Source organism: Carassius gibelio, chromosome A9, assembly GCF_023724105.1.
Source record: "Carassius gibelio isolate Cgi1373 ecotype wild population from Czech Republic chromosome A9, carGib1.2-hapl.c, whole genome shotgun sequence".
Taxonomy (NCBI): domain Eukaryota; kingdom Metazoa; phylum Chordata; class Actinopteri; order Cypriniformes; family Cyprinidae; genus Carassius; species Carassius gibelio.
In genome coordinates, this window is record NC_068379.1 from 24,765,201 (window position 1) to 24,792,078 (window position 26,878).

General features: G+C 44.3%; 2 protein-coding genes across 8 annotated transcripts in view; both read left to right on the top strand.

Moving 5' to 3' along the window:
* Positions 1 to 4,962: 4,962 nt before the first annotated feature.
* On the top strand, positions 4,963 to 10,069 carry LOC128020051 (putative SCAN domain-containing protein SCAND2P). The gene is made up of 2 exons (XM_052606582.1): positions 4,963 to 6,491; positions 9,804 to 10,069. The coding sequence occupies exons 1-2, from the start codon at positions 5,370 to 5,372 to the stop codon at positions 9,804 to 9,806; spliced, it is 1,125 nt and encodes a 374-aa protein (XP_052462542.1). The 5' UTR covers positions 4,963 to 5,369; the 3' UTR covers positions 9,807 to 10,069.
* Positions 10,070 to 17,350: 7,281 nt separating this feature from the next.
* The window catches only part of LOC128020053 (R3H domain-containing protein 1), a 35,517-nt gene continuing 25,989 nt past the window's right edge, over positions 17,351 to 26,878 (top strand). For 2 of the 7 annotated variants that reach the window (XM_052606584.1, XM_052606590.1), the window contains exon 1: positions 17,351 to 17,518. The gene's annotated coding sequence lies outside the window, so the exon portion shown is untranslated. Of the gene's footprint in view, positions 17,519 to 23,014; positions 23,698 to 26,878 lie in introns of those variants that run through there. The other 5 variants (XM_052606586.1, XM_052606583.1, XM_052606585.1 and 2 more) reach the window with 5 other exon arrangements.

Sequence of the window (26,878 nt, forward strand, 5' to 3'; positions counted from 1 at the left end):
AAAGGAATTCAGCATTTTTCTGTGTTTCGTCACTGTGAGTAAGTTACTGCCATTATAGACTGAACCATGATTATATATGAGAGGACAGCACAGATTGCTCATTTATGTACTTTTAAATGATTCAGCTTGTGATGAAATGGTATAATTTGAGTTTTAATCAGGGATTCCCAATTGTTTTTTTGTTTGTTTGTTTTTTTGCCATCCAAACCCATTTGACATCAAATATTTAATATTATTATGTTCGCAGTTCTCTAATGTAGATTAACTAATAAAATATTTAATTTAATTTTTATTGTTTTATTTCAAAATGTTTCACTTTTTTGATTAAATTATTAGATTTTCATCCACTCATGAGTTTGGGAAAGTCTGTGTGTCTGAATTTTGAAAATTTTAAAAAATATTTTCTGTTGTTTTGCAGACATTCACATCTTAGGCAGGTCTTCACCTGTGAAGCGCTCCACACATTAGAGCATCATTCCTGATGTGCGTCTGAAGGACGGCTGTGAATTTGAAGACTGAAAAGCGTCTCGCAGAGAACAAAACCACAGCAAGGATGTCTGTCTGAACACCGATATCCAACCATCCATCCAGACGCCATCCTCTTTATTTAACATCAGCATGAACCATGCCTTCACTGAACAGCAGGTAAAAAGATGAGCAGAGGCATTTATGCATCTTTTAAAGAAAATTCAGAAACTGTGTGACAAAATCAAAAGACACTTTACTGTGAGCCTCTATATATTGATATCAGTCAACATGACTTTAAACCTAACAGTAGTTTATTTAGAAACCACATGACGCTTTAGTGTAAGACACTGTGAACAAGCTGAAGCTGAATGAGTTCATCATACAGACGCTCTTTACTGAATCAGAGATTATAATGTGGACATGAAATACTCAAGGCTACATTTCACTTCATTCTATTTGAATAATAAACATAATTCATTTTGAGTCTTAGAAAATAAAAAATCCAGAGACAGTAAATATTAATTCAAAATGTATAATTCAGATGAACATATTCAATGAACTTACAATACAAATGAATTATTTACGCTTATGAAAAGGTGCTGTAAATTGTGTATTTTCATCACTGTTTAAACTTCTATTAAAAATCTCCCTCCAAACGTGTACATTTATTTATTTCACCTGTGAACATACAATAATACATTTAGAAAATCCATTTAATTAAAGTCAATGCAGTCCAATATTGTTTGGTTTCCAGCATTCTACAAAATCTTTATGTACACAAGAGATCATAATGTTCACCTTGGAGATTGAAAGTGTTTCTTTTTTGAGACCCCAGGAGCCCAAATTCAGACCCAGAACAATAAAACCCACAGAAGAGGAGGGAGTTCAAAGGAGGAATCTTTATATTACCAAACTGCAGCGAGAGGAAGAGTAGATATAAGTCATGATCTGCAAGATTAACCACAATCTGATGTGATCCGACCACCTCAGAGAAAACCTGTGTTGAGCTGCTGTAAGAGCTTCTGAAGCACAGCAGCTGTAGTCAGAGAGTTCTCCTGTGTTCTGATTGGTGGATGATGATGATGATGAGTGGATCAAGACTAGAGCAATCAAATAGTGAGAGAGTGATCTGCTCACCTGGTTAATGTTTTGATGTAGAAAGCAGTTCGGAATGGAAATATTGATATTTTATTTGTTAACAACATACTTTTCGTACCTTAAAAGCAGTACATTTTATGAAATTAGAGAATTAAGCCAATAGTAGCGCTGGCGGTGTCATTTGATTTGGATGGGAACTTCAGATTGTGAATCATTTGAGTCAGTTCCGGAGTTCAGAGCGTGATTCTTTTGAGTCAGTTTGGGAGTTCAAAGTGGGTTTCCAAATCATTTGAGTCATTTTGGGAGTTCGGACTGGAGTATGGTGCGTGAATCATTTGAACCAGTTCGAGAGTTCGGAGCGGGATCGCGGATCATTTGAATCAGTTTGGGAGTTCAAAGCGGGTTCGCGAATCATTTTCAGTAAGTTTGGGGATCGCAAATCAATTGAATCAGTTCGGGAGTTCAAATCGGGTTCGCGAATCATTTGAGTCAGTTTGGGGATCGCAAATCATTTGAATCAGTTCGGGAGTTCGTAGCGGGTTCGCGAATCATTTGAGTAATTTTGTGGATCGCGAATCATTTTAATCAGCTCGGGAGTTCGTAGCGCGTTCGCGAATCATTTGAGTCAGTTCTGGAGTTCAAATCGGGTTTGCGAATCATTTGTGTAAATTTGGGGATCGCCAATCATTTGAATCAGTTCGGGAGTTCGTAGCGCGTTCGCGAATCATTTGAGTCAGTTCTGGAGTTCAAATCGGGTTCGCGAATCATTTGAGTAAGTTTGGGGATCACGAATCATTTGATTTAGTTCGAGAGTTCGTAGCGGGATCGCGAATCATTTTAGTCAGTTTGTGGATTGCGAATCATTTGAATCAGTTCGGGAGTTCAAAGCAGGTTCGCGAATCATTTGAGTCAGTTTCAGATAGCACACGTACATCTGCAAGATGTCTGTTAAAGATCTCTTGATCTCTTGATTCAATATATGAATGAATAATAGCCTAAAGAACCTTTGCGCCAAAAGGGTTCTTTCTTGTCATTATAGAACCTTTTTAGCATAAAAAGCATGGAGTTGAGTAAAGAACCCTATGGTTCTATATAGAACCCCAATGAAACCTTTTTTCTAAGAGTGCAGGTTTTGCAACTAACAAACATATGTTGTAATTACATAAGTGCAAATACATACGTTGACAGGCAGCAGGACAGCCAATCGTAGCCCTCGGATCGAGGAATATGATTGGAAGAACACGTTATACTCCTACTCCTTCCACAGATGATATAAATACATATAAACTCATTTAGAGCATTTCACTTAGTGATTATAATCGGGATGTGAAGAGACAAAAAAAATGAATGCTAATTGACTACAAAACACTGCATAAAACAATAAAGCCCCAAAAGTCCCATTAATGGTAAGTAGTGTCCAATTGACTTGTATTATTTTATATTGATACACCGTTTACTATTTCATGAAACTATAATAGTTCATGAGGCCCAAATGCCAACTACAGGCCGATTAATTAAGTGCTGGTGAAATGGACTTTACTGTATTACCATTTTTGATAATTATGCAGCATTATGGAAGTCTCTTATGCTCATCAAGCCTGCATTTACTTGATCAAAACTACAGAAAAAAAACTAATATTATAAAACATTTACTTTTCAGCATCATTACTCCAGTCTAAAGAGATCAGTCTAATTTTCTGTCTAACTTTTTATCACAGGTTATAAAAAAAATATAAAGCAGCTCAACTGTTTACAACATTGCTAATAAATAAAAACTTTGTATCACCAAAATGAATTTTTAATTTTTATTGGCACAAAAGTAATTTCAGGTAACCTGTGTTCTATTAAGATTACTTGAAGGGTTTTAGTTGTTTTAGTTTGTGTCTTGAATCTGTTTACAGCACTGATCTTCATGCTTTAATAACTCCTCAGACAGAATATCACATTGTCTTAATGTGATGCGCAAGAGCTGGATAGTTTACTTCCATATATCTCAACAATCAAAAAGCTTTCTGAGATAATGGCAGATAGCATTTTAATCGGCGGCGGGGTTAATTAAATGACAGCGAGAGAAAAGTCTGTGTCAAGAATCACGCTCACAGAATAAATGTCAGCTTCACACACTCATTAATGAAAATCACTGGCTCCTCCAGCTCTGCTCCGAGCAAACACACCACACGAGCCCGATCTATGTGAAAGTGTGTTTAATCACAGCAGCTCAGGAATATGATGTTGTGTGTGTGATTAAAGAGCAAATACTGGCAGCTCGAGCTGTATATTTAGCTTCCTCGATGGAGGTCAACACACTTTAGCTGTTAAATCCAGATGCTTTAGCCTCTCGAAATGAAAGTTATACTCTTGGAGAAAAGAACAGAGTGATCCTTTTGTTCTCTGGGCACTTCAGAAGCTGCTCAACAGGACGCCACACGCAGGACTTTATTGCTGGCGTTATTAAACCGTGATCGTGTACATTAATCACAGTAGAAGGTTCTGAATGGCGAATGAATGATGAGTGTTATGAATGATTGAACATCATCGCAGGAGGGAAGAGGCATCCAGCACGCTTCCATTAATGGGTTTGGACGGCGAACAGACTTCACAAGCGAGCGCTGTTTAACTCAGACCTCAGAAGATCTCAACACACACCACAGCAGCACCAGACACTGACAGACAACACTAGCTAGTGCTTCATTATGTAGACACTTCTGAGAAATGAGCGATGGAAATGGCCATATTTATCCCTTAGTTTTATTGCTCGCTTGAGGTGGCTTTTGGTTGTGTGAAAAAAGGGTTAATGTGAATAATTGGAGATAGAAATGCATTTAGAAGTGAATGAATTCCTCCATGCGTATCAAGAAAAGTCCAATCTCGTTACACAGCATCTGAAATGTGTTTGTGGTCATTCTGAAATGCCTGAACAAAGTCTGTTATCAAAGTATTTCTGTAGAGTCACCTCTGACATGACTGTGTCTCCAAAAGTTTCATCTGCTCGCTCTGAGGTGCAAGTTTATTATTTCATATATTCAGTGGCTTCTCCTGCTTGTCTTAGGATCAGGAACTGTCAATTTTGCTCTCTTCGACTTGTTGATGAAAACAGTGTTTATTTGCAAAGTTTTATGCGATATTCAAATTTGTGCATACTGAAGGTTAAATACACAACTCTGGATAGAAACCTGTTTGCGTTTCCATTACCCTTCAGATTTAAATTGCGAATTGAAAATACTCTCAATGGAAACACATCAGTTTAGCAAAAATGCATGAGGTGGTTTTTCATGCAATTTGAAAATAAATAAAACTACAATGAAAACGTTTTTTTTTTCGCATTTACAAGTCACCTGGCATACATAAGTCACATGATCATTCTTTAATGTACTATAACCTTGTGGCGAGGGGGGCGTGGTTTAGCGGAATCCGCAACGGGAGAGAGACGGAGGGAGCAGAGCGAGGCGTAAGTAGGTCAAATGCAATTAACGAACACGTGTGTTTGATTGCAGTAATTGGCGTGGAGAGACCGGATATAAGCCGAGTCACCGCAGAGAGAAGGGGAGAGAGACACGCTGGGACCTCGTTCTGCACTAGGGAAGCTACAACAGTGCTTTAAAGTTATTGAAGTTATTGACCGTGTTTAAGCAATCGTTTGCTGTCTACGCCCAGAGGGCATCGTGTTTTTCTTATTTTGTATTACTGAATAAACGAGTGTCCCAGCAACAAGCCGACCCCTGCCTTCTTCCTTCCTATTGAGACTGTGTTGAACCTTGTTACAGTGGTGCCGAAACCCGGGAAGGAAGAAGAGCATCGCCGCCATGCAATCTCCGTCAGGTACGCCATTTGCGGACATCATCCAGTCGCTCGCCGGTCTTCATCAGGAACAACATCAACACATGCTGGCGATCAAGGAGGAGCAGGACAAACGCTTCGAGGCGCTCCTCCGGGCCCAGCATGAAGACCGCGAGCTATTCCGGAGCTGGGTAGACCGGGAGGCCCGGGCCACCCCTTCGTTTAAAGACCAGACATCTCCTCTGCCGCTCAACAAGATGGGGCCTCAGGATGACCCGGAGGCCTTCCTGGACCTGTTTGAAAAATCGGCAGAGGCTCGAGGGTGGCCCCCTGCGGACTGGCCCCTGCGGCTCATTCCCCTGCTGTCCGGGGAAGCGCAGGTGGCCGCTCACCAACTGCCAGTCCAAAACCTCCTGGCCTACCAGGACCTCAAGCGTGCCATCCTCCAGCGGGTCGGTCGGACTCCGGAGCAACATCGCCAGAGGTTCAGGACTCTAACCCTGGAAGAGTCTGGCCGGCCCTTCGTGATGGCACAGCAGCTCCGGGATTCCTGCCGCAAGTGGTTGATGGCCGACAGTAGCGACGTCGAGGACGTGATCGATCGTGTGGTACTGGAGCAGTTCGTGGCCAAGCTGCCAAGGAAGACAGCGCAGTGGGTCCAGTGCCACCGCCCGACGTCGCTGAACCAGGCCATCCAGCTGGCGGAAGACCAAATGGTGGCGTGTCCAGGGGTCGGCGACCCCTTACCATCTGCTTCTCTCTCTTCTTCTCTCTCCTCCCCTCCCCTCTCTCTCCCTAAATCTGTCCCTCTCCCCAGGTCCCGTGGGGGGCTTCCGTCGAAGCTAGCCCCGAGGTGGAGGACGAATTACGGGGCTGAGTCACCAGCAGGTCCCAGGGCTCCTCCCAGGGGTGGGACCTCGCCCATGGGATCCGTTCCCCAGGCCCCGGCCTCTCCGCTCTCTCCTCGCCAATCGCTTGACCTACTTCCTGCCGCCAGGGTGGCGGTAAAGTCTGGGCCGGCCTGTTGGCGTTGCGGGGACCCAGGGCATTTTATCGATAGGTGTCCGGTGATGGAAGTGGGGACGTTGATCCGGGTCCCCGACGCGCCAAAGGCTGCCCTCGATCAGGCTGGCTTATACCAAATACCAGTGAGTATCAGGGGGGGTACATATCAGGCTTTGGTGGATTCGGGATGTAACCAATCCTCCATCCATCAAAGCCTGATTCATCCGAAGGCATTGGATAATAGCCGCATGGTTAGGGTTCGGTGTGTACACGGGGAAGTGGTGAATTACCCTATTTTGCCTGTGGATATTAAATTTAGGGGAGAAAAACATAGAGTAGAGGTGGCCGTTAACCCGCACCTCAGGCATCCGATAATTTTGGGTACGAATTGGCCCGCGTTTAATGAATTATTGGGGTATTTATGTTCGGATGGCTCTTGGGGGAAACAAGGGAGGGATGGAGTAGCGGTTGCGCAGGTGGGAGAGGCTGAACCGGAACCACCGGAACCTGTTGCAGGGGAACCGAGTGCTCCCGAGCGGAACATCCTCCCGGAGCGCGATGATTTCCCCCTGGAACAGTCCCGCGATGAGACGCTAAAAAATGCTTTTGACCAGGTTCGCTCGATCGACGGACAGCTTCTCCTCCCTGACCAACCGCTCTCTTATCCTTACTTTTCAATTTTAAAAGATAGGTTGTATCGGGTGACCCAAGACGCCCAGACAAAGCAAGATACAACCCAGTTGTTGATACCTAAAAGCCGCCGGGAAATGCTTTTCCAGGCGGCTCATTGTAATCCAATGGCCGGGCATTTAGGGCAAGCGGCTACACTAAACCGTCTCATGGCCCGCTTCTTCTGGCCGGGCATTCACGAGAATGTGCGCAGATGGTGCGCGGCTTGTCGTGAATGTCAGCTGGTGAATCCACCGGCCACCCCAAAAGCACCATTGTGCCCCCTTCCATTAATGCAGGTCCCCTTCGAACGAATTGGCATGGACCTCATCGGGCCATTAGAGCGGTCAGCACGAGGACACCGCTTTGCATTAGTTCTGGTGGACTATGCAACGCGATATCCTGAGGCAGTGCCTCTCCGCTCTATTTCCGCGAAGAGTGTGGCGAGTGCACTGTTTCAATTAATCTCCCGGGTGGGGATCCCAAAGGAGATCCTCACCGATCAGGGCACGGCGTTTATGTCACGTACTATTCGCGAGCTTTATGAATTATTGGGCATTAGATCGATTCGAACAAGCGTCTATCACCCACAAACAGACGGGCTGGTCGAGCGATTTAATCGCACATTAAAATCCATGATTCGTAAGTTCGTTCAGGAAGACGCCAAAAATTGGGATAGGTGGCTAGAACCCCTCTTGTTCGCTGTACGGGAGGTCCCGCAAGCCTCCACGGGGTTTTCCCCCTTCGAGCTTCTTTATGGGCGCCAGCCCCGCGGGGTCCTTGACGTCCTTAAAGAAACTTGGGAGGACGGACCTTCTGCTAGTAAAAACGAAATTCAATATGTCATGGACCTGAGAACAAAACTCCACACGTTGGGGCGGCTATCCATGGAGAATTTGTTGCAGGCTCAAGACAAACAGAGTCGGTTGTACAACAGGGGGGCTAGGCTACGTCAATTTGCACCGGGGGATAAAGTGCTTGTATTACTCCCTACCTCTAGTTCAAAGTTACTCGCGAAGTGGCAAGGACCCTTTGAGGTCACACGGCGGGTTGGGGATCTTAACTATGAGGTAGCTCGAACGGATAGGGGCGGGGCACATCAAATATACCACCTCAACCTATTAAAAAAATGGTCTGAGGCGGAATCAGTGTTGCTGGCGACGGTAGTGAGTGGGGAGGAGGATCTCGGTCCAGAAGCGAGTTCAAAATCCCAATCTCTCGCTCTGGCCCCTGGAGGAGACCACCTCTCACCATCGCAGCTCACTGATATCAAGTCCATTCAAGCAGCCTTTGCTGATGTGTTCTCGCCCCTGCCTGGTCGAACGAATCTCATTCAGCACCATGTTGAGACCGAGCCGGGCGTGGTAGTTCGCAGCCGGCCGTATAGATTACCTGAACATAAAAAAAAGGTGGTTCAGGGGGAGTTAGAGGCAATGCTAGAGATGGGAGTAATAGAAGAATCCAACAGTGACTGGGCGAGCCCGATCGTCTTAGTGCCTAAAACAGACGGCTCCGTGCGGTTCTGTGTGGATTATAGAAAGGTGAATGCTGTGTCAAAATTTGACGCATATCCAATGCCCCGGGTGGACGAATTGCTTGATCGGCTAGGCTCGGCTCGCTTTTACTCGACGCTGGATTTAACTAAAGGTTATTGGCAGATCCCCTTGTCTCCCATGACCAAAGAAAAAACAGCTTTCACCACGCCGTTCGGGTTACACCAATTTGTCACTCTTCCGTTCGGGCTATTCGGGGCTCCAGCCACGTTTCAGCGTCTCATGGACAAAATTCTCCGTCCGCATGCTGCATATGCCGCCGCCTACCTGGATGACATCATCATCTACAGTGGGGATTGGCAGCGACATATGCAGCATTTGCGAGCGGTCCTGAAGACGCTGAGGAGGGCTGGGCTCACGGCTAATCCGAGGAAGTGTGCAATTGGGCGGGTGGAAGTAAGATATCTGGGTTTCCACTTGGGTCATGGACAGGTGCGTCCCCAAATTGATAAGACGGCAGCAGTTGCAACTTGTCCAAGGCCTAAGACCAAAAAGGAGGTTAGACAGTTCCTGGGGCTGGCAGGGTATTATAGAAGGTTTGTACCTAATTTTTCGGATACTGCTAGCCCGCTGACTGATTTAACTAAAAAGGAGGCACCAGATACGGTCCAGTGGACGGAGCAGTGCCAGCAGGCTTTCACCCAGTTAAAAGCTGCCCTGTGTGGCGGACCGCTCCTGAATGCACCTAACTTTTCTCTCCCCTTTATCTTGCAGACAGACGCGTCGAACAGAGGGTTGGGCGCAGTCCTGTCCCAGGAGGTGGAGGGGGAAGAACGGCCGGTGCTGTACATCAGTCGGAAGCTCTCTAAGAGAGAGACGATGTACAGCACCATAGAAAAAGAATGTCTAGCGATCAGGTGGGCTGTTCTTACCCTCCGTTATTACCTCCTGGGGCGGGAGTTCACCCTCTGTTCGGACCACGCTCCTCTGCAGTGGCTCCACCGCATGAAAGATACCAACGCGCGGATCACCCGGTGGTATCTGGCTTTACAACCATTTAAATTTCAGGTGATCCACAGGCCGGGTGTACAGATGGCTGTGGCTGACTTCCTCTCCAGGAGGGGGGGGGGGGAGGCTGCAGGCCGGACGGCTCCCCGGCCTGAGTCGGGCGGTGGGGGTATGTGGCGAGGGGGGCGTGGTTTAGCGGAATCCGCAACGGGAGAGAGACGGAGGGAGCAGAGCGAGGCGTAAGTAGGTCAAATGCAATTAACGAACACGTGTGTTTGATTGCAGTAATTGGCGTGGAGAGACCGGATATAAGCCGAGTCACCGCAGAGAGAAGGGGAGAGAGACACGCTGGGACCTCGTTCTGCACTAGGGAAGCTACAACAGTGCTTTAAAGTTATTGAAGTTATTGACCGTGTTTAAGCAATCGTTTGCTGTCTACGCCCAGAGGGCATCGTGTTTTTCTTATTTTGTATTACTGAATAAACGAGTGTCCCAGCAACAAGCCGACCCCTGCCTTCTTCCTTCCTATTGAGACTGTGTTGAACCTTGTTACAAACCTCCATGAAACACTTCATACACGGCCATGGCTCAGCCCTCATGGACACTGCACACGTCTGCAGCTCATTACAAACACCAGCTGAACAGAAACTTGTGTTTATAGCAGAAGCGACTCTCAACGCTGCTTCGCTAAAGATACACCCTTACATCTCCTGTGATTAAAGATAATGGCTAGTGCTGATACATCCTCGTCTGATGGTGGGGATCAGCATATACCAGGCTATGGAAAAATAGGTTCACATTTCATTAAGTATGTATTTCTAAATGTTCCCTGAACACTCAAACATCCAGTTATTGTCTTTGTTATGTAAATGTTAAGGAATCATTACAATTTTTCAAAAATGTTATTTTTGAATGTTATTTTGATAGTTCTGAAATGAGTTGTAACATTAAAAGAAATATCCAACTTGAAGTGTTTCAAAAAACATTCGATGAACAATGTAGAAATAATGCACTGGACAGTCATTGGCTCATATTGAGCAGTGTTTTTGATCAGATGTGGATGTGAACATACATCAGCCTGTTTCAGGTGTGAATCAGAGCTCAAGCTCTTATTGTCTCAGACGTGAAATCACTGTAATGGTAGAGACTGGCTGTATTTGAGTCTTTCCTTCAGCTCCACAACAACAGCAGTATTGTGATAAAACAGGTCTCTCTGGCTCTGTGCTCCAGGCGTTTGAGTAATGCCATGCTCACCAGCGCCGTTCCCTTTTTAATTGCTCTGATTCCTTCTCTCAGTCAGACCCGGTGAACACAAAAGAGTCTCTCAGCGCATTAATCATGTCTGTCTGCGGGATCTGTGCAGACCAGCGCATCTGGGGTCGTGCTGCTTGACAACAGAGCGCAGGACTTCCTAATGTTATCACACCAACACACGGACGCTCCTGTCTCTGACACCTCTCCAGCTCAGGCTCCGACGGATTATAACCTATCGTTCAGTCTGGTTCTTCATCAGGGCTGATCCAACAGTGAGACGCTGGAGCTGATGAAACACTGGAGCAGAGGTGATCTCTGGATGGAGAAGCGTATCTAGATGAGGATACGAGTAATCGTCAGTGATGTGGATCTGTGTAGCTGCTCATTTATTATTTGTGCATTAATTAAGGGGAGGATGAGAGGTGGCTCTACACCAACTGCTTATTTACTCAGAAAGTTGGCAGAAATCCATAATGAAGGTGAATTCAGCAGAAATATTAGAAAGTGTACTTGAGTTACAGAAGCTTATTCTCAACAAATGAGGGCAAATGCAGTATTCACCATCATCGTGGTGTGGGATTTGTGAAGTCGTAAGTCAAGTCATGTGGATGAAGCAAGATTTTAATATTCATGCATTTGGCAGGAGCTTTTATTTCATTGCATTCAATGTACACATTTGATCAGTTGATGCATTCCCTGAGAATCGAACCCATGGCCTTATGTTGCAAGCATCATGAACCACTGACTGAGCTACAGAACGGCTATGGATGCAATTTAACTTTTCTACAAAAACATCTAAGGCCGCTGCTTCAGCACACATCAGGTGTCGAATCGTTTGACACGTCTGATAAACACACGATTTGACACGGGATGATTTCTGTCGGATAGCATTATGAACTCATTCTGACATCTTAACGTGAGCTGTGACAATTCATTAGCCCTGTAACAAAGATGGCCATCCATTCAGCGCTAACATCCAGCTAGCGACTCAGGCTAATTATCTGCTTTAATTGCTGGTGACCTGCAGCGGTGTGTGTTTGTGAAGAGTCTATTGATATTCACCTGCTGATGCGTTTGAGTGTGTGCTTGATTCATAATTATGGCTCTGTGGGTGTTTGTGCTGTGATTGGCCGTCACACACACACACACACACACTAGCTTTATTCTTATCTGCGCGTCTCCCTCACAACACAGCTGTGCGCGCTCCCGTCCTCTTTATTCTACTTTATTATCAGTTCAGTACTGTGAGGTGGTCGCTCGCTTCTGAACAGATTATTAGACATTTACTGCTAACAAAAACATAAATCATATAAGAATGTTTTGTTAACGTTTCCAATACGTTACTTGTATCAAGAAAGTTACTTCTGAATTTTCTCTGAAGATTTAAAATGTTAAAAATGTTTTTTTCTTGGTTACTTTTGATGTTATTACTTCTTACTTTGACAAAAGTAGTTACATTAAAAAATAATTAAAATAACTGTTACATGTTCCATTAAAATATTTAAGAAATGAAACATTCCATGAATGATGTCTAAAGATTTCGTTATTCTAAGAACCTTTTGGTAACGTTCCCATTAAGTTCTCTTTTTCTATGTGTTCATAATGATTTTTCTTGGTTGTATGAATGTTACGGGAACATGGAAACAATATGGGAATGTTATATAGAAATGTTCTCTGGATCTTTCTGAAACAAGTAATAACATTAATAAAAAAGTTAGATGAGCTTCCAACTCAAACGTTTCTGAAATTGAGCGTTCCATGAAGGATGTATAACTTATATTGTGTTAATGTTTTGAGAATGTTATGAAAGATCAGATAACTCTGAATAAATGTTCTATTAATGTTTCTGAAAGATTGTTCTGGGAATGTTCCTCGTTAGCTGTCGCTCAGTTCTTGCTCTTCCTCAGTGAAGTATCTTAAACACTAATCTAATCTAGAACACATCTAAAACATATATTTATAAGACATGTATTTAAATAATATTTTATACATGTTTATGTGTCATGTAAAGATATGATGAGGCTGTTGTGAGAGTATAGATGAGGCTCTTCTTGGTTTCTCTGATTCAGTTCATGTATTGTCTCGACTTCCTCATATGTTTCTCCTGAATCAGACCCAGACGAGTCAATAGTTGTGGATGGGGTCAGTCTCTCTCTGGTGGTCTCTAAAGAAGCCTGAAGGCAGATAGTAATACAGTAATGTGTCTGAGAGTAACTCACTAAACACAGAAATACTGCTGATTTAACTCTATTCCAGCAGCTGTTTGTGAACAGTATTGTTTCCAGTGGTTTCTCTAGTCACATCACACGGCTGGTTTTATGTCTCATTATGTCACACACAAGCTTGCAGTGAAGCAGGAATAAGTGTGTGTCTCCATCGGGGTGAACCGTTCGTTTCTACTGTCCATTTAAATGAACCAGTTCAAAAACATTGTATCAATTTACAGAAAAACATCTGATTGATCATGACTTGCTGTGTTAAACCTGAGCTTCAGTGCTTGATGACTGATTAAATCAGTGAGTATGTAGATTTCAGTGCTTGTGCGTTCTCTTACACAACTTTTCTTTTCTCCCAAGAAATCCTTTTTTTTAAAGAAAAATAAATAATTGGAGCTAAATTGGAGCCTATTTTTATTCATTTTAATTCATTTTTTTCTTCTAGTTTTTAATTCATTTTTAATGACGTGTCATTACTTCTGTTAGTGTAATTATGAATACTTCTCTTTTTAATAATGGTGTATTATCTGACAATTGTCTTATTTACTGTTGCCTCCTTGTACGGCTTAAGAATAGTTTCTAAAGTGCCAAAAAAAAGGGTTCCAAAGATTTTATTTTATTTTGAACAGACTTGGTTCCCAAAGAACCTTTCAGTGAACAGTTCTTAATAGAAACCACTTTTAATTAGTGTGAAGAACACCTAAAGGATCTTTTTCCATGTTAAAGAACCTTTAATGCAGTGGAAAGGTTCTGTGGATGTTAAAGTCTTTCAAGGACAGTGAAGAACCTTTACTTGTCTGTAGATGTGAGTGTTTTCTGCACATCTCCAGCGCTCGTCCAGATCTATGGAGTGTGTGTGAGCAGATATATCCTGCAGTGATCACCTGTGTAAAGAGGAGCAGGAATCCTCTCATTTCCACCGCTCAGTCCTGAATGAAACGGCTCAGAAATCTGACATGAGCGCTCGGGTCAGTGTGAAGACAAACCCCCGAGGCACGGCCAAATGAATATGAATGGCTCAGGTCAACTGCCCAGTAAAATAAGGCTGCAGGGGAGCAATAAACCAGAATAATACAGGGTAAAGCCATCTGGGGCAAAGCGATGGGACCTAGATTGCTCCATTATGAAGCTCTGAAGCTGTGCTGAATGTGAGTGAGCTCAAGCTGACCTCACAATTTCAGCAGGACACAAGCGTCCCTCAAAGTCCTGCCGATCAATTTACAGATAAATAAGCTGTCCGTCTGCATCTCCACACACACAGTCGAGCCTCAGAGCTGATCATATATCAGAAGAGAAAGTGGTGGGATCATCTCGGCGTGGGAGCTGTCTCTGTCTTCGGAGGATCAGGGAGTAACGGTGCTCCCGTGTCCGTCTGGACCGGCTGGTAAAGCCTGGCTGACCGGTGTGTGTCCGCCAGATAAGCCCAGCGCTGTCACGTCCTGCTGAAGGCTGTATTGTTCTGCTTTCTTCAGCGGCTGAGAGCAAGACAATGCCTGAATTATCATTCTGGAGCTGAGGCGGTGGCCGTGACACGAGGAAAACATCCTCACACTGAATCATTCACAGCTTTTACATTCACAGACTGTTCGACTAAAGAAACACCACGAGTAGGTGATCTCAGCACCTCTGAATACATTTTCTCATCTTAAATTCATGTTGAAACACAGGCACAGTGGATTAAATGCAGACAAACACTCGATTTTCAAACTGCTCCAAATACTGGTTGAACGGTTTACTTCTTCTTGAAATTTGGTGAATATTTCTCATTTTGGGTCATGAGCGTGCATGCAAAGTTTTAACACATGTGTGTTTTGGAAAGACTGTACAAAAACATTTGTGTTGGACCCCTACAGGTTTCTGTGCAGTTTCCAAAAGTCAACTCTTTAAAAAATACTTAAAAATCAGATTTTAATAAAAGACAAAAAAGATCTTTAGCTTGTCAAACACTAAAATATGAAATACACAATACCTTATAATTTAAGGCTCAAAGTCACACAAATCTGTCACAATCAGTTTTGGGGGATTTTTTGTGGATTTCAATCAGCCCTGAACAGAAGTGAGAGAAACTCATTCCACCCTCACAAGGGTTTGAGAAAAAGACATAAAAAATGACAAAAGTACACATAGCAAAACATACTACTTACATTCAGTACAAATGATGTAAGATATTATTTATACTTACTATCTAGTGTGCAAGTAGTAATGATAAAAAACATCATATTTCTTTATTTTGTGTCTGTGCAGCAGATTTTAGAAAATAAAATATGTGGGTCAAATTGAAACCTAACACTAAAAATAGATGAAATCATTACATTCCTCTCATATTGTATATTTGTAGTCTCTGGCAAGCTAGAGGTCTTCTGTTTAAACATGTATCTGTAGTGTTATCATTTGTGGAAACCAATGCACAGAAACTGAACTCTGGGAATCAGAAGTGTTGTCTGAACTGAGCGTTCAAGGGGAAGAAACACATCTGATCTCAGTTTCACATACAGCTACATTTGATGAATTTGGCGTTCCAAATAAAGAGCAGACCCACACACAAACAATCAGCAAATACACAAATCAATAGATATTTCGAGCTCTGTTCGAGCACACACATCTGTATCCATCGTGTGTGTGTGTGTGTGTGTGTGTGTGTCACTACTTCGGAGGGTATTTACATAATTTGATTCCTGTACTCCCCCATAACCTGAGAGTGAGCCAGTATCATTTGTTAAGAGCGCTGCCCACACATGCACTGGATGGACTCGTCAGCGGCCGCCCACACAGCGTTATATAAAACTACCAGCGTCTCTTCACACACACATGAACGTCAGCGAGAGACTTCTCCAAGGGATCAGTCAGTTCTGGACCACAGCGCTCCTTCTGTGCCTGCAGAGGTCACGGGGTCATCTGAGCGGTCAGGGCCGAGCCGAAGACTCTGAAAGCATCTCCACTGTTCAACGCTGCAGTTCTGATCTGAAGATACACTGTCAATGGAGCAAATGATGGAGGACAAAACAATCAACAACAGTGAGAGAAAACACTGGCCCTGTTCACTAATTAGCTTATGTGCCTTATTAATGATTAGGATGACAATTAAATGTTTTAAAAGCTTTCAATTCAGATGCAGATTGATCATATTTAAACATACTGGATCAATGCACTGGTAACCTGTCAAAGACAAAGCATCCTGTTAATAATAATCATTTTATTCTGAATGAAGCTGCGCTATCCAGAGCCCACCATATCATAACTAATATTTAAGAAATCGTGACATTATTTTCTGTAACCGTAAACGAAGGATCAATTTAGATTGTTAACTTTTATGCGTTTTAAAATCCATTTGGATAAAATGCATAAATATAAATCTGAATTATGAAGGTTACATTATAGCCTTTTTTTTTTTCATGCACAGGACAATTTTGAGATTTGGGTTCTCATAACATGTTCAATATGTTTCGTTACATAACACACATATACAGTAGGTGTTTATTTTATTTGCACTTTATCTATTTGCATCTGTAGATTTCAATTCAACCCATAAAGAGTTTTTTCTCTCTCTCTCTTTCAAACACCAAACTTCACAGTTCATATTTCAGTGGTGAAATGTGTTAAAAAAAATCTGAACATATTTCAACAAAATCAAACAGATTTCTATTCTGGACTATGTAAATGAATGCATATTTAATTTGACAATGCCTCGTTTTCAATATTTAAATTCATACATATTTGACAAGGTGTGCCAGTTCGTACAAATTCATACGATTTGTGAAAAATCGCACATACTGTATTTTATTAGGAGGTGGCCAATTCGCAGGAATCAGTGCGAGGGATCACATCTAACCCCGCCCCTGAACTGAACTGTCACAGATATCAGACAAAATCCACCTCTTTGTATAATACTTTCACTCCAGCAATCAGAAACCTCTTTTCCCTGTGGTACTTAAGGAATTAGATAATTATAGAAACACTATTAAGGAGAGTACAAACAGAAAAGCTGTCAAAACGGTGCTTTTGTTTAGTATATTTAATATACTGTGAAATAGCAAGGCATTTCTTTATTTTCTTTCTCTCTTTCTTTCTTTTTTTATATGTACAGTAGTACGCTCATAGTTAATATCTACTATTTATATATTTTTATGTACACTCTTGGCACCTTTATCAAGTTTTTGTTGTTAACCCATCAAAACAAAAACTCGTAAAACACGTTCTGAACTGTCCGTGATGAATAATCGCTTAGATCGAACACATCTCATGAACATGAAAACATCAGACTCAGTGCGTCTCTGTCGCAGCTCCTGCTGTATTTATAGAGCTCTAGTCTTTAGAACCCGCCTCTCGGGTCGACGCTGTGAAGCGATTGGCTCGCGATCGCAAATAGCCTGCTGTGATTGGCCTAACGGAGCTGTCCATCAAAGCGGTCCACGCCGTTCTCTTCAGTGGTCTCTCTTTCAGCGCGAACCCAAATGTCTCCTCATTAAACGACAACAAACACTCCAGAATATACGCGTTACCGTCAACGAACGACACACTGTAACGCAACCGGTAAGAATATGTCTGAACTTGTTGATTTTGCTGTACTTGATTATGACACGAGCGGTATGTTAGCGCGTCTGCTAACGCGGAGCAGGATTAGCTGGTTAGTCCTCAGACTGCTGGTTAGGCATAATCGGACTGTACTAGAGCAGAATAGAGTAAGATTAGTTAGTGTTTACAGCTCTGAATAAATGCTCCGTGACTCTGTCATTGAATCCGGCGCCTGAGCTCCTCAGATGAGGCCTAAACGATCGACATGCCACAGAAAACCAGCGATGTTGGATATTTATTGATCTGGATGAATAGACTTGTCTTTGAGATTACATGTCGGACTGGTAGAAGTGTAGCACAGCCGCTGTGAGAGATGTGTGTGATTACTGACGGGTGTTAGCAGCAGAACTAGCATGCTAACTGCTCATCTACACTCAGAAGTGTACATGAGGTGTGTTTATAAACCGCTGACAGCTGACAGTGTGTGTTTATATGGTCATGGAGAGCTGTCACAGGGGCAAGTTTGTAAAGTTTCAGCCTCTTTATAAATGTACAGCATTAGAGTCCAGTATATGATGATGTTCTGATGTAAACCAGTGAGATGTTTCTAACAGTAGAGCAGATACTGATATAAACTGATCTAAATATCACTCTATATCTCCAGTAATGAGATGAGATGTAACACAGTGACTGAGAGCTGAAGAAATCAAGGCTCCTCAGAAGATGTGAGATGTTCTGGAGGCTTGTGAAGATCATTCCTCCGCTGAGGAACAGTGAAAGTAAAGCTTCTGGAAACAAACGCTCCTCAAAAGATCCTGAGGATCAGATTTGAGACTCTAAAACATGATTGATGGAGAATCAAGTAAAGCTGAGCTGCTTCAGTCCAGGAAGAGTTCATCTGGAGATATTACTGACCTTATTCTGACCTTTACTTGATCACAGTCAGGAGAGATCAGACACGAGCTGAAGCTGGACATCTGTACAGTTACCAAACCATAAATCTGACTCTGCTTGGTTAAATCTGTGTTTTATTGGGTGTTAACCTGACTCCTTTATTCTGATGAGAGCAGTCAATGTAAAGAGACTGTTGTAATGGTCTATATATGCAACACATAGCATAAAGTCTACATAGACTCATTTTTGTGTTTGCACGATGTTTGGAAGACAACAACGTGGAGGATGTACTAGATTTAATTGAATTTTGTAAAATAAAATAGGCCTACTTAAAATAGTTTTGTAATCCGATTAGGCAAAGTCATCATGGACAGATTACTCTATTATCAGAATAATCATTAGTTGTAGTTTAAAGGTGTTTCAGGAAGCGCTGGTTTGATCTCGGTCTGTGATGTATATCGGACAGGATCTGGAGACGTTAAAGAGCGTTTATCGTGTTCTTCAGTCGATGGAAGTGTACGGTGGCTTTGATCTCGTCCGCTCTGATCGAGAGCGTCGTCTTTCATCGGTGTGTGTGTTCAGAGCCGTCTGAGACATTAATGGTGTGACCCGAATCGAGCCGAGGGCCGTGAACGACACCTCGCAGCGTAATCGAGGCGTCACGGTTCGATCCATCGTTAGGTGATCTCTGCACACATCGCCCCGGCGTGACGCTCGCTCTGAACACCTCTTAGCCGCTCTCTCCTGGCCTTTCCCTGTGATCTCGGTGTTAAAGGAACCAGATCTGTGCTTTTCCTCCATCATCCATTAGAGACATTCTCTGTATGAAGCGTATCTCTGAAGAGCTGTTCCTCTGGCGCGGCGGGAGGCCGTATCCATCACCTGGAGTGCAGGTTTAACACCATTAGCGCTTCACCCATCACTCTTTCTTGTCTTCTGAGTGCTGGAGGTGTCTGGAGCCATCCATCAATGCAGCGGGTCACGCAGTCAATTAAGTTTCCACAACATTACAGTTTCTCTGCGCTTTATAAAGAACAAAGTTGTGTCCGGCTCAGTTCTCCAACAAAGTTGGGAGTCTGTGATATTCTGCAGAGAAAGCTGCTGTTTTCAGATTCATGAAGTTAATGGATGGAATGGCTTTAGATTGTAGATTATAGTTTATAGAAACTGAATTACAAAGTACAGCAGAAGTGTCATCATTCAGATCATTTCAGTTCATGATAAATCATATTTTAATTGTGATCATAATTTCTCCTCCTCTTGATTTATGAAGCATTATCGACTGTGATATTTGCTCGCAAACATGCCATTTTAATTTGGCATTAGATTTTTCTCCTGCGCTGGATGTGGTCGTGTTCAGCAGTGTGTGATGAGTCCCAGACAAGTGAAGAAGAGACTGACCGCTCTAATACAGATTCAGACCAGGCCCATATCATCTGCTTTACGTCCATCAAGCTCCACTTAAATAAAAGAGGAAGTGATCCAGTGAGATGAAGTGCTTTTCATTTCTGAGAACAGAAGTGTGCATAACCACATTATTGTTCAACTTCTTTCGTTTGTACCAGAACATTAATGATATGGTGCTGTGGGGTCAGAGGTCGTGCGGTCTTCTTCTTCTGTGTCCAGTGTGTTCTCTGGAGCGTCTGCAGTCTGATGTTAGTTTGACACATCGCAGCTGTGACGCTCATCTGTGTTCGACCCGTGGTTAGTCTTCAACATGACTGTCACACTGAACACTGTTCGGTCTGCTGTGGTCACTCCATAACACAAGCGTCACTGGTTTCTCCAACAGCCAAAAGTTCTCTCTAACTATGAGCTGTCTGGTTGTGATGTCTCTGATATTCTGTGTTTTCACGAAGCTAAACTGGTTTTATTTGAGGTTAGATCTTTCTGCGTGTCACTGGTATAATAGATGCCCCAAAAAAGCTGTCAAACAGTGCTAAACTAAGTTATATTTCGTGTCTGACGATCTGATCAATTAAATCTGTTCATCACGTGAAGGCACATGACTTGGATTAAACCTCTTGATTCATATGGATTGGTTTAGGATGCCTTTGTGGATGGTGGATCCAGTGTAGGGACAGAAAGGTAGGGTTTGAGGGATTATATGATGACAAGATTCATATAAATCCAGTCCGCTCTCAGCTGGTGCAGGAGAGGCATAGCTTGAGTCCCGAGACATTGGTTCAGTTCGTCCTGAGAGCGACACGATGAGTGGATCAGATCAAACGAAGCAGAGTTCTCCCGCATCGAGCGGCGCTTGAACCTCTCCGGGTGTGTGATTGGCGTGTGACCCGAGCACAGGATCCGTGTGTCAGTAAGCGTGTGTTAAGCGTGTGTTCGGCAGCCGTTTCTGGTCCCAGCTGTCCTGCACCAGCAGTGTGTCAGGGTGGAGAGGAACACATCCTAAACCAGTGCAGATCTGTAATGAGGACTGAAGCGTGTCCTCCGCTCCTCTCCGCTCGCCTCCAGGGACCTCATTACTCTCCGTGCAGGAATCACATCGTCCTCAGGGAAAAATGTACATAACGCATTTGTCACTTAGCACCTTCCCATTTTGCTTTTTCCAGGAAGAAAAAGTGCATTGCGAGGCTTAATTAGTAAGCGCTGCTATTATGTGTTCTTTATGATGTAAATGAAGCGTCCGAGCACTCGGAGCTGTTGTTTCTCCAGCTTTGTGCAGGTGTTTTCTCTCTGAAAGCAGCTAAAGAGAAAGAGAACTGTGCTGTGCAATCATAGGACGAGCTGTAATTATGTGACAGATGATTTCTCCTCGCTGCGACCGGCCGATGCTTTGCTTTCTCTCTGTTGTGTGGAGCGCGAAGCTTTTCTGGACGCAGTACGTCTGTCAAAATAACTGAAGAACGCTATATGATCAATATTCACATTTTATTACTATTTAAAAGGTGTAATTTAATTTCAAGCTTTTGGCTTCTCTCCTGAGAAATATTACTTATGCATGTTTATTCAAAGCAATAAAATATCACCCCTATCTTTGAAAAAAAAAAGTTTATAAACTATATATAATTAATAAAGTTAAACTATTAGAAACAAAACCGCATCATGTTTGTATGTGTGTATAGTTTAATACTAAGGACTGAAAGAGTATTTTCTTCATTTAAACACATGAGATGCAGTGGGATGGGAAACCTGCTGTAAAGTCTTGAGATGTGTTTTATAAAAGTTGAACTTGCATTAATTTTAGATTGGTTTTGACGTTAACCCCGTCATCTCTGCATTGATATTGTGTGAACCACAGAGCACATCTAATATCTTCAGCTGGAGACGCTGTGGAAACACTGCAGTGCTGTGACGTGTAGACCGTTATCTCTCGTGCGCCGCTGAGGGTGCTGGGTTTTTGGATTTTCATTTTCAATTTGACGAATATTAGAAATTCAGATTTTTTAGTTTTGTTTGGCAGCTCTTTAACACAGCGTCTGTCAAGCAGCGTCTTGATTCTCCGGGATCCTCTCGTCTTCTGGAGATCCAGGAGCTGGAGTAATGTGTGGAGCGGTGTGTGTGTGTGTGTGTGTGTGTGTGTCCCGAGGGGCTAGCGCTTGATTAATATTGAGAACCTGTAAGTCCTGGCCCTCGGCGGCAGGTGATGGAGGGTTTATGAGAGGAAATGTGGAGTGATAATCTTGGCCAGCTGCTCCCGCCGTCCTCACGAGCGAGGGATGAGGATGAGGGAGATCTGGGAAGGATTACGGTTTGGAAATTGACAGTGACTGAGGAGGACGAGGAGTTGATTTATTCTCCAGGAAACTTTTGTGTGGCCTGAATCTTGAGTTTCAGCCAATCACCATCATCTCTTCATCCTTTAGTGTTGAAGACCGTGTGTGAGAGCACAATATCATTAGATAGTGAAGTCTGGGTTCCTTTGAGATATGAGTGCTTCAGTTCTCCCATGATTCATGGACTTCAGCCAGACTTTGACTCATTTGGCCGTTATATTAGCAAAGATGTTCCTCCACCTGTCAGATCCAGAATCTATTTTCAAGTCCAAGTCTCCTTTATTTCCTTTATACGGGCCGTTTTAATATGAGACTCTTGGCTGTTTGCTCGCGCTCCTCAATAAAGCCGCTCTCGTGATGTTTCTCATCATCTTCTCATTATTAGGATATTATGTGCTCCTGTGTTATTACTCGTCTCAGTCCCTGCATTACTGATGTGCTGGTGTTCGGACGGAGCTTCAGATATTAACAGATATTAGTGTGGTGTTCGTCTGTCCGGGACCAAACCGTCATCATCTCTGAGCAATAGTTCACACACACACACACACACACACACACACACACACGGTTGAAATAAATGGTTTAAGGGGTGTGAGATTTCCTGCGGTGCAGTTATTCCAGAGCGGTGGAGGTGTAAAGAGGAGAACACAACTAAATGAGAATCTTTCTTTATTCATATGTAAATTACAGTTATTCAGATGATGATGGACTGTTTCAGGGACTGTTTTTTACATCGCATGTGCATCAATTATTTAAATCACCTCACTACCAGTTATTAAGGCTATAATCAGTTTTATTCTGCAGTATAAATGTGCTTCTGTTATACAGAACCGTCTGCTGTCACTGGTTTATTCTGTTTGTTCGACAATCAATATTCAGTAATCTCAATTTAACTGCATTTCGGAGGATGATCAAATCTGCACTGAACTGAGCTGAATAATGTCTTCAGCTTGAAATTGAGTTAGTTTCATAATTAATGAACATTAATATTATTGAACTGAATTGAATCAACATTGTGTTAGGAGTGTTTTAAAACAGCTCCATATTCACCTCCATGTGCCCTGTTTAGTTTCATGTTTATTTGTCAAGGACTGTCCGTTTGGAAATGATTGAATTTCATGGAAATGGAAGCGAGTCTTAAACGTCGTAGCTATTAGAAGAATTGAGTCTGAGTGAAAAGCGCTCTACAGTGTCTCTGGTGTGTGCCGTCTCTGCGCTGCGGTGTGTGTTTGGGGTGAAGGTAACACACACATCTCCTCCAGTCCTCGGCTGGGCTGTGTGGCTGATGAAGAGAGAGCTGTGTTCTGATTGGCTGAGCACCGCTGACATCACGCCAGCCAGATGCTGATTCGCTGCGGTCTCTGAGGCTCAGACATGGGCTCCGGTGTTTAGGAGCAGACGAGGAGCGCTCGCTGCAGACCGAGACACAGAAGAGAGGAGAAGAGAAGAGAGGAGAAGAGAAGAGAGGAGAAGAGAGGAGTGGAGGGGTGCTTTAGGGAGAGAGAGCCTCTGGTACTATGGGAACTAACCCTCTGACCGATGGAAATAATGACCGCTGGCATGCGTCAGGTGAGTGTGGACAGGTAACACCAAACCCTGCAGCGCTCTGACACTCGAGCCTCGCTGGACGCAGTGTGTTCTGGGTGAACGGAGAGATGAGTGTGTGTGTGTGTGTGTGTGTGGGTCACTTCTGCTGTGATTCATCATGTACTTTAGGAGACGAGTACTGTTTGAGATGCACTCGATCTGCTGATGATTGCTGTGTTGTTGTGTTTCACTGAAGTGTGTCGTGTGTGTGTGTGTGTGTGTGTGTGTGTGTATGTGTGTGTGTGGAGGTCTGTTCGGCGTGTTTTGCATCGCGTCTGATCACTCGAGTGTCTTATGAAGTGTCCGTGTAATCGCTGGAGAAATCAGATTCAGAAATGTTTTCGTTTTGCACGATTGTTACTTTCAATTAAATGTCTGTTTTTGACACAATAAAATAAGAATAAAATCCATCCTAAAAATCCTAAAAAAGACTCGCTGCTAAATTTATGTATATAATAATAAAAACATTTTTGTACTGTATTTTATTTTAGGCATCTGTCAATCATCTGAGCCTAATTGACAGAAATAATGACTGTGTGGCACAGATGAGGCTTGTGTTAATCTAGACGGTAATGAAGGAATAAATGCTGATGTTACATGCAATCAAAGAACACCGATTACTCTTCTGATATCAAATGTGATTGTTCCTCTTTAGATAAATGCATAAATGATTGCAGTGCTGCTGTTTAAACAACAGTAGATTTCTTGAAAATAAAGTGTGTTTGAGTTGGCAGCTTCTTGTCCTGATTCACAAACGTCTTATTTGTCTGCGCTGAGTCTGACTCGATCAATACCTCCGTCTCATTCAGATGTGAGGGCTGTAAGTTCAGACTGATAGTGCCATCAAACTGTGTTTTCATTCTCTCAGTCCTGCTGTCAGCAGTTCCCTGCGCGCTCGACCGTGAAGCTCTCGACGTCTCATTCAGACAGCGCTTCGGTCTCGCTTCGGTCTCGCTTCGGTCTATTAGCGCTGAATGTGGATCTCAAACACCAAACAGACGCTTTACAGGAAAACAAACACACACGGAGGTTTTCAGATGCTGGCAGGATTGATTTCTGTGGTCCTTTATACAACACAGATTGTGTATGAGACCAATCAAATTGACTCCGCTCTAAGAGACGATATTGACATCAGATGATCAGTTCTGATGTGTGTTGTATTATCTGTGCTGGTCTGAAGGGGCTGTCTCTGTGAGCGTATGGTGTCTCCAGATCCTCTCTGTCCCCCGTCGAGACTCCATCTCTGCAGGACTGGACATCCGGCTCACATCAGAGCAAGCTGTTTCTCTCTGAATGCTGCTGGAGAGAGAAAAGGGTTTGCAGGATTGATTCGGAGGATGTTTGTGAGCGCAGCATCAATCCCACATGCCAAGATTCAACAGCTACCTTGTGCAGCGTGTGTGTGTGTGTGTGAGACCGATGACCACACACACACCCCGGGGCTACAGATCTCATGAATATCAATCAGCCGCGGCCATCAGTCTCTTAATAATGCAGCGAGCGTTCTCTGATGAATGTGCTTCGCTGCGCTCCGTTCACACAAACTTTCTTCACACGCCGTGTGGCTTCTCAACAGGTCAAGAATAAAACACTGGCTCCTGAGGGACACGAGTGTGTGACGCGTGTCTCTGTGTCCGCAGGCTCCTGAGGGACACGAGTGTGTGACGTGTGTGTCTGTGTGTCCGCAGGCTCCTGAGGGACACGAGTGTGTGACGTGTGTGTCTCTGTGTCCGCAGGCTCCTGAGGGACACGAGTGTGTGACGTGTGTCTCTGTGTCCGCAGGCTCCTGAGGGACACGAGTGTGTGACGTGTGTGTCTCTGTGTCCGCAGGCTCCTGGGGGACACGAGTGTGTGACGTGTGTGTCTGTGTCTGCAGGCTCCTGAGGGACACGAGTGTGTGACGTGTGTGTCTGTGTGTCCGCAGGCTCCTGAGGGACACGAGTGTGTGACGTGTGTCTCTGTGTCCGCAGGCTCCTGGGGGACATGAGTGTGTGACGTGTGTGTCTCTGTGTCCGCAGGCTCCTGAGGGACACGAGTGTGTGACACGTGTCTCTGTGTCCGCAGGCTCCTGAGGGACACGAGTGTGTGACACGTGTCTCTGTGTCCGCAGGCTCCTGGGGGACATGAGTGTGTGACGTGTGTGTCTCTGTGTCCGCAGGCTCCTGAGGGACACGAGTGTGTGACGCGTGTGTCCCTGTGTCCGCAGGCTCCTGGGGGACACGAGTGTGTGATGTGTGTGTCTCTGTGTCTGCAGGCTCCTGAGGGACACGAGTGTGTGACGTGTGTCTCTGTGTCCGCAGGCTCCTGGGGGACACAAGTGTGTGACGTGTGTGTCTCTGTGTCCGCAGGCTCCTGAGGGACACGAGTATGTGACGTGTGTGTCTCTGTGTCCGCAGGCTCCTGAGGGACACGAGTGTGTGACGTATGTGTCTCTGTGTCCGCAGGCTCCTGAGGGACACAAGTGTGTGACGTGTGTGTCTCTGTGTCCGCAGGCTCCTGAGGGACACGAGTATGTGACGTGTGTGTCTCTGTGTCCGCAGGCTCCTGAGGGACACGAGTGTGTGACGTGTGCCTCTGTGTCCGCAGGCTCCTGAGGGACACGAGTGTGTGACGTGTGTCTCTGTGTCCGCAGGCTCCTGAGGGACACGAGTATGTGACGTGTGTCTCTGTGTCCGCAGGCTCCTGGGGGACACGAGTGTGTGATGTGTGTGTCCCTGTGTCCGCAGGCTCCTGGGGGACACGAGTGTGTGATGTGTGTGTCTCTGTGTCCGCAGGCTCCTGAGGGACACGAGTGTGTAACGTGTGTCTGTGTCCACAGGCTCCTGAGGGACATGAGTGTGTGACGTGTGTGTCCCTGTGTCCGCAGGCACCTGAGGGAGATGAGTGTGTGACGTGTGTGTCTCTGTGTCCGCAGGTTACTGAGGGACACGAGTGTGTGACGTGTGTCTCTGTGTCCGCAGGCTCCTGAGGGACACGAGTGTGTGACGTGTGTCTCTGTGTCCGCAGGCTCCTGAGGGACACGAGTGTGTGACGTGTGTGTCTCTGTGTCCGCAGGCTCCTGAATGACACGAGTGTGTGATGTGTGTGTCTCTGTGTCCGCAGCCTCCTGAGGGACACGAGTGTGTGATGTGTGTGTCTCTGTGTCCGCAGGCTCCTGAGGGAC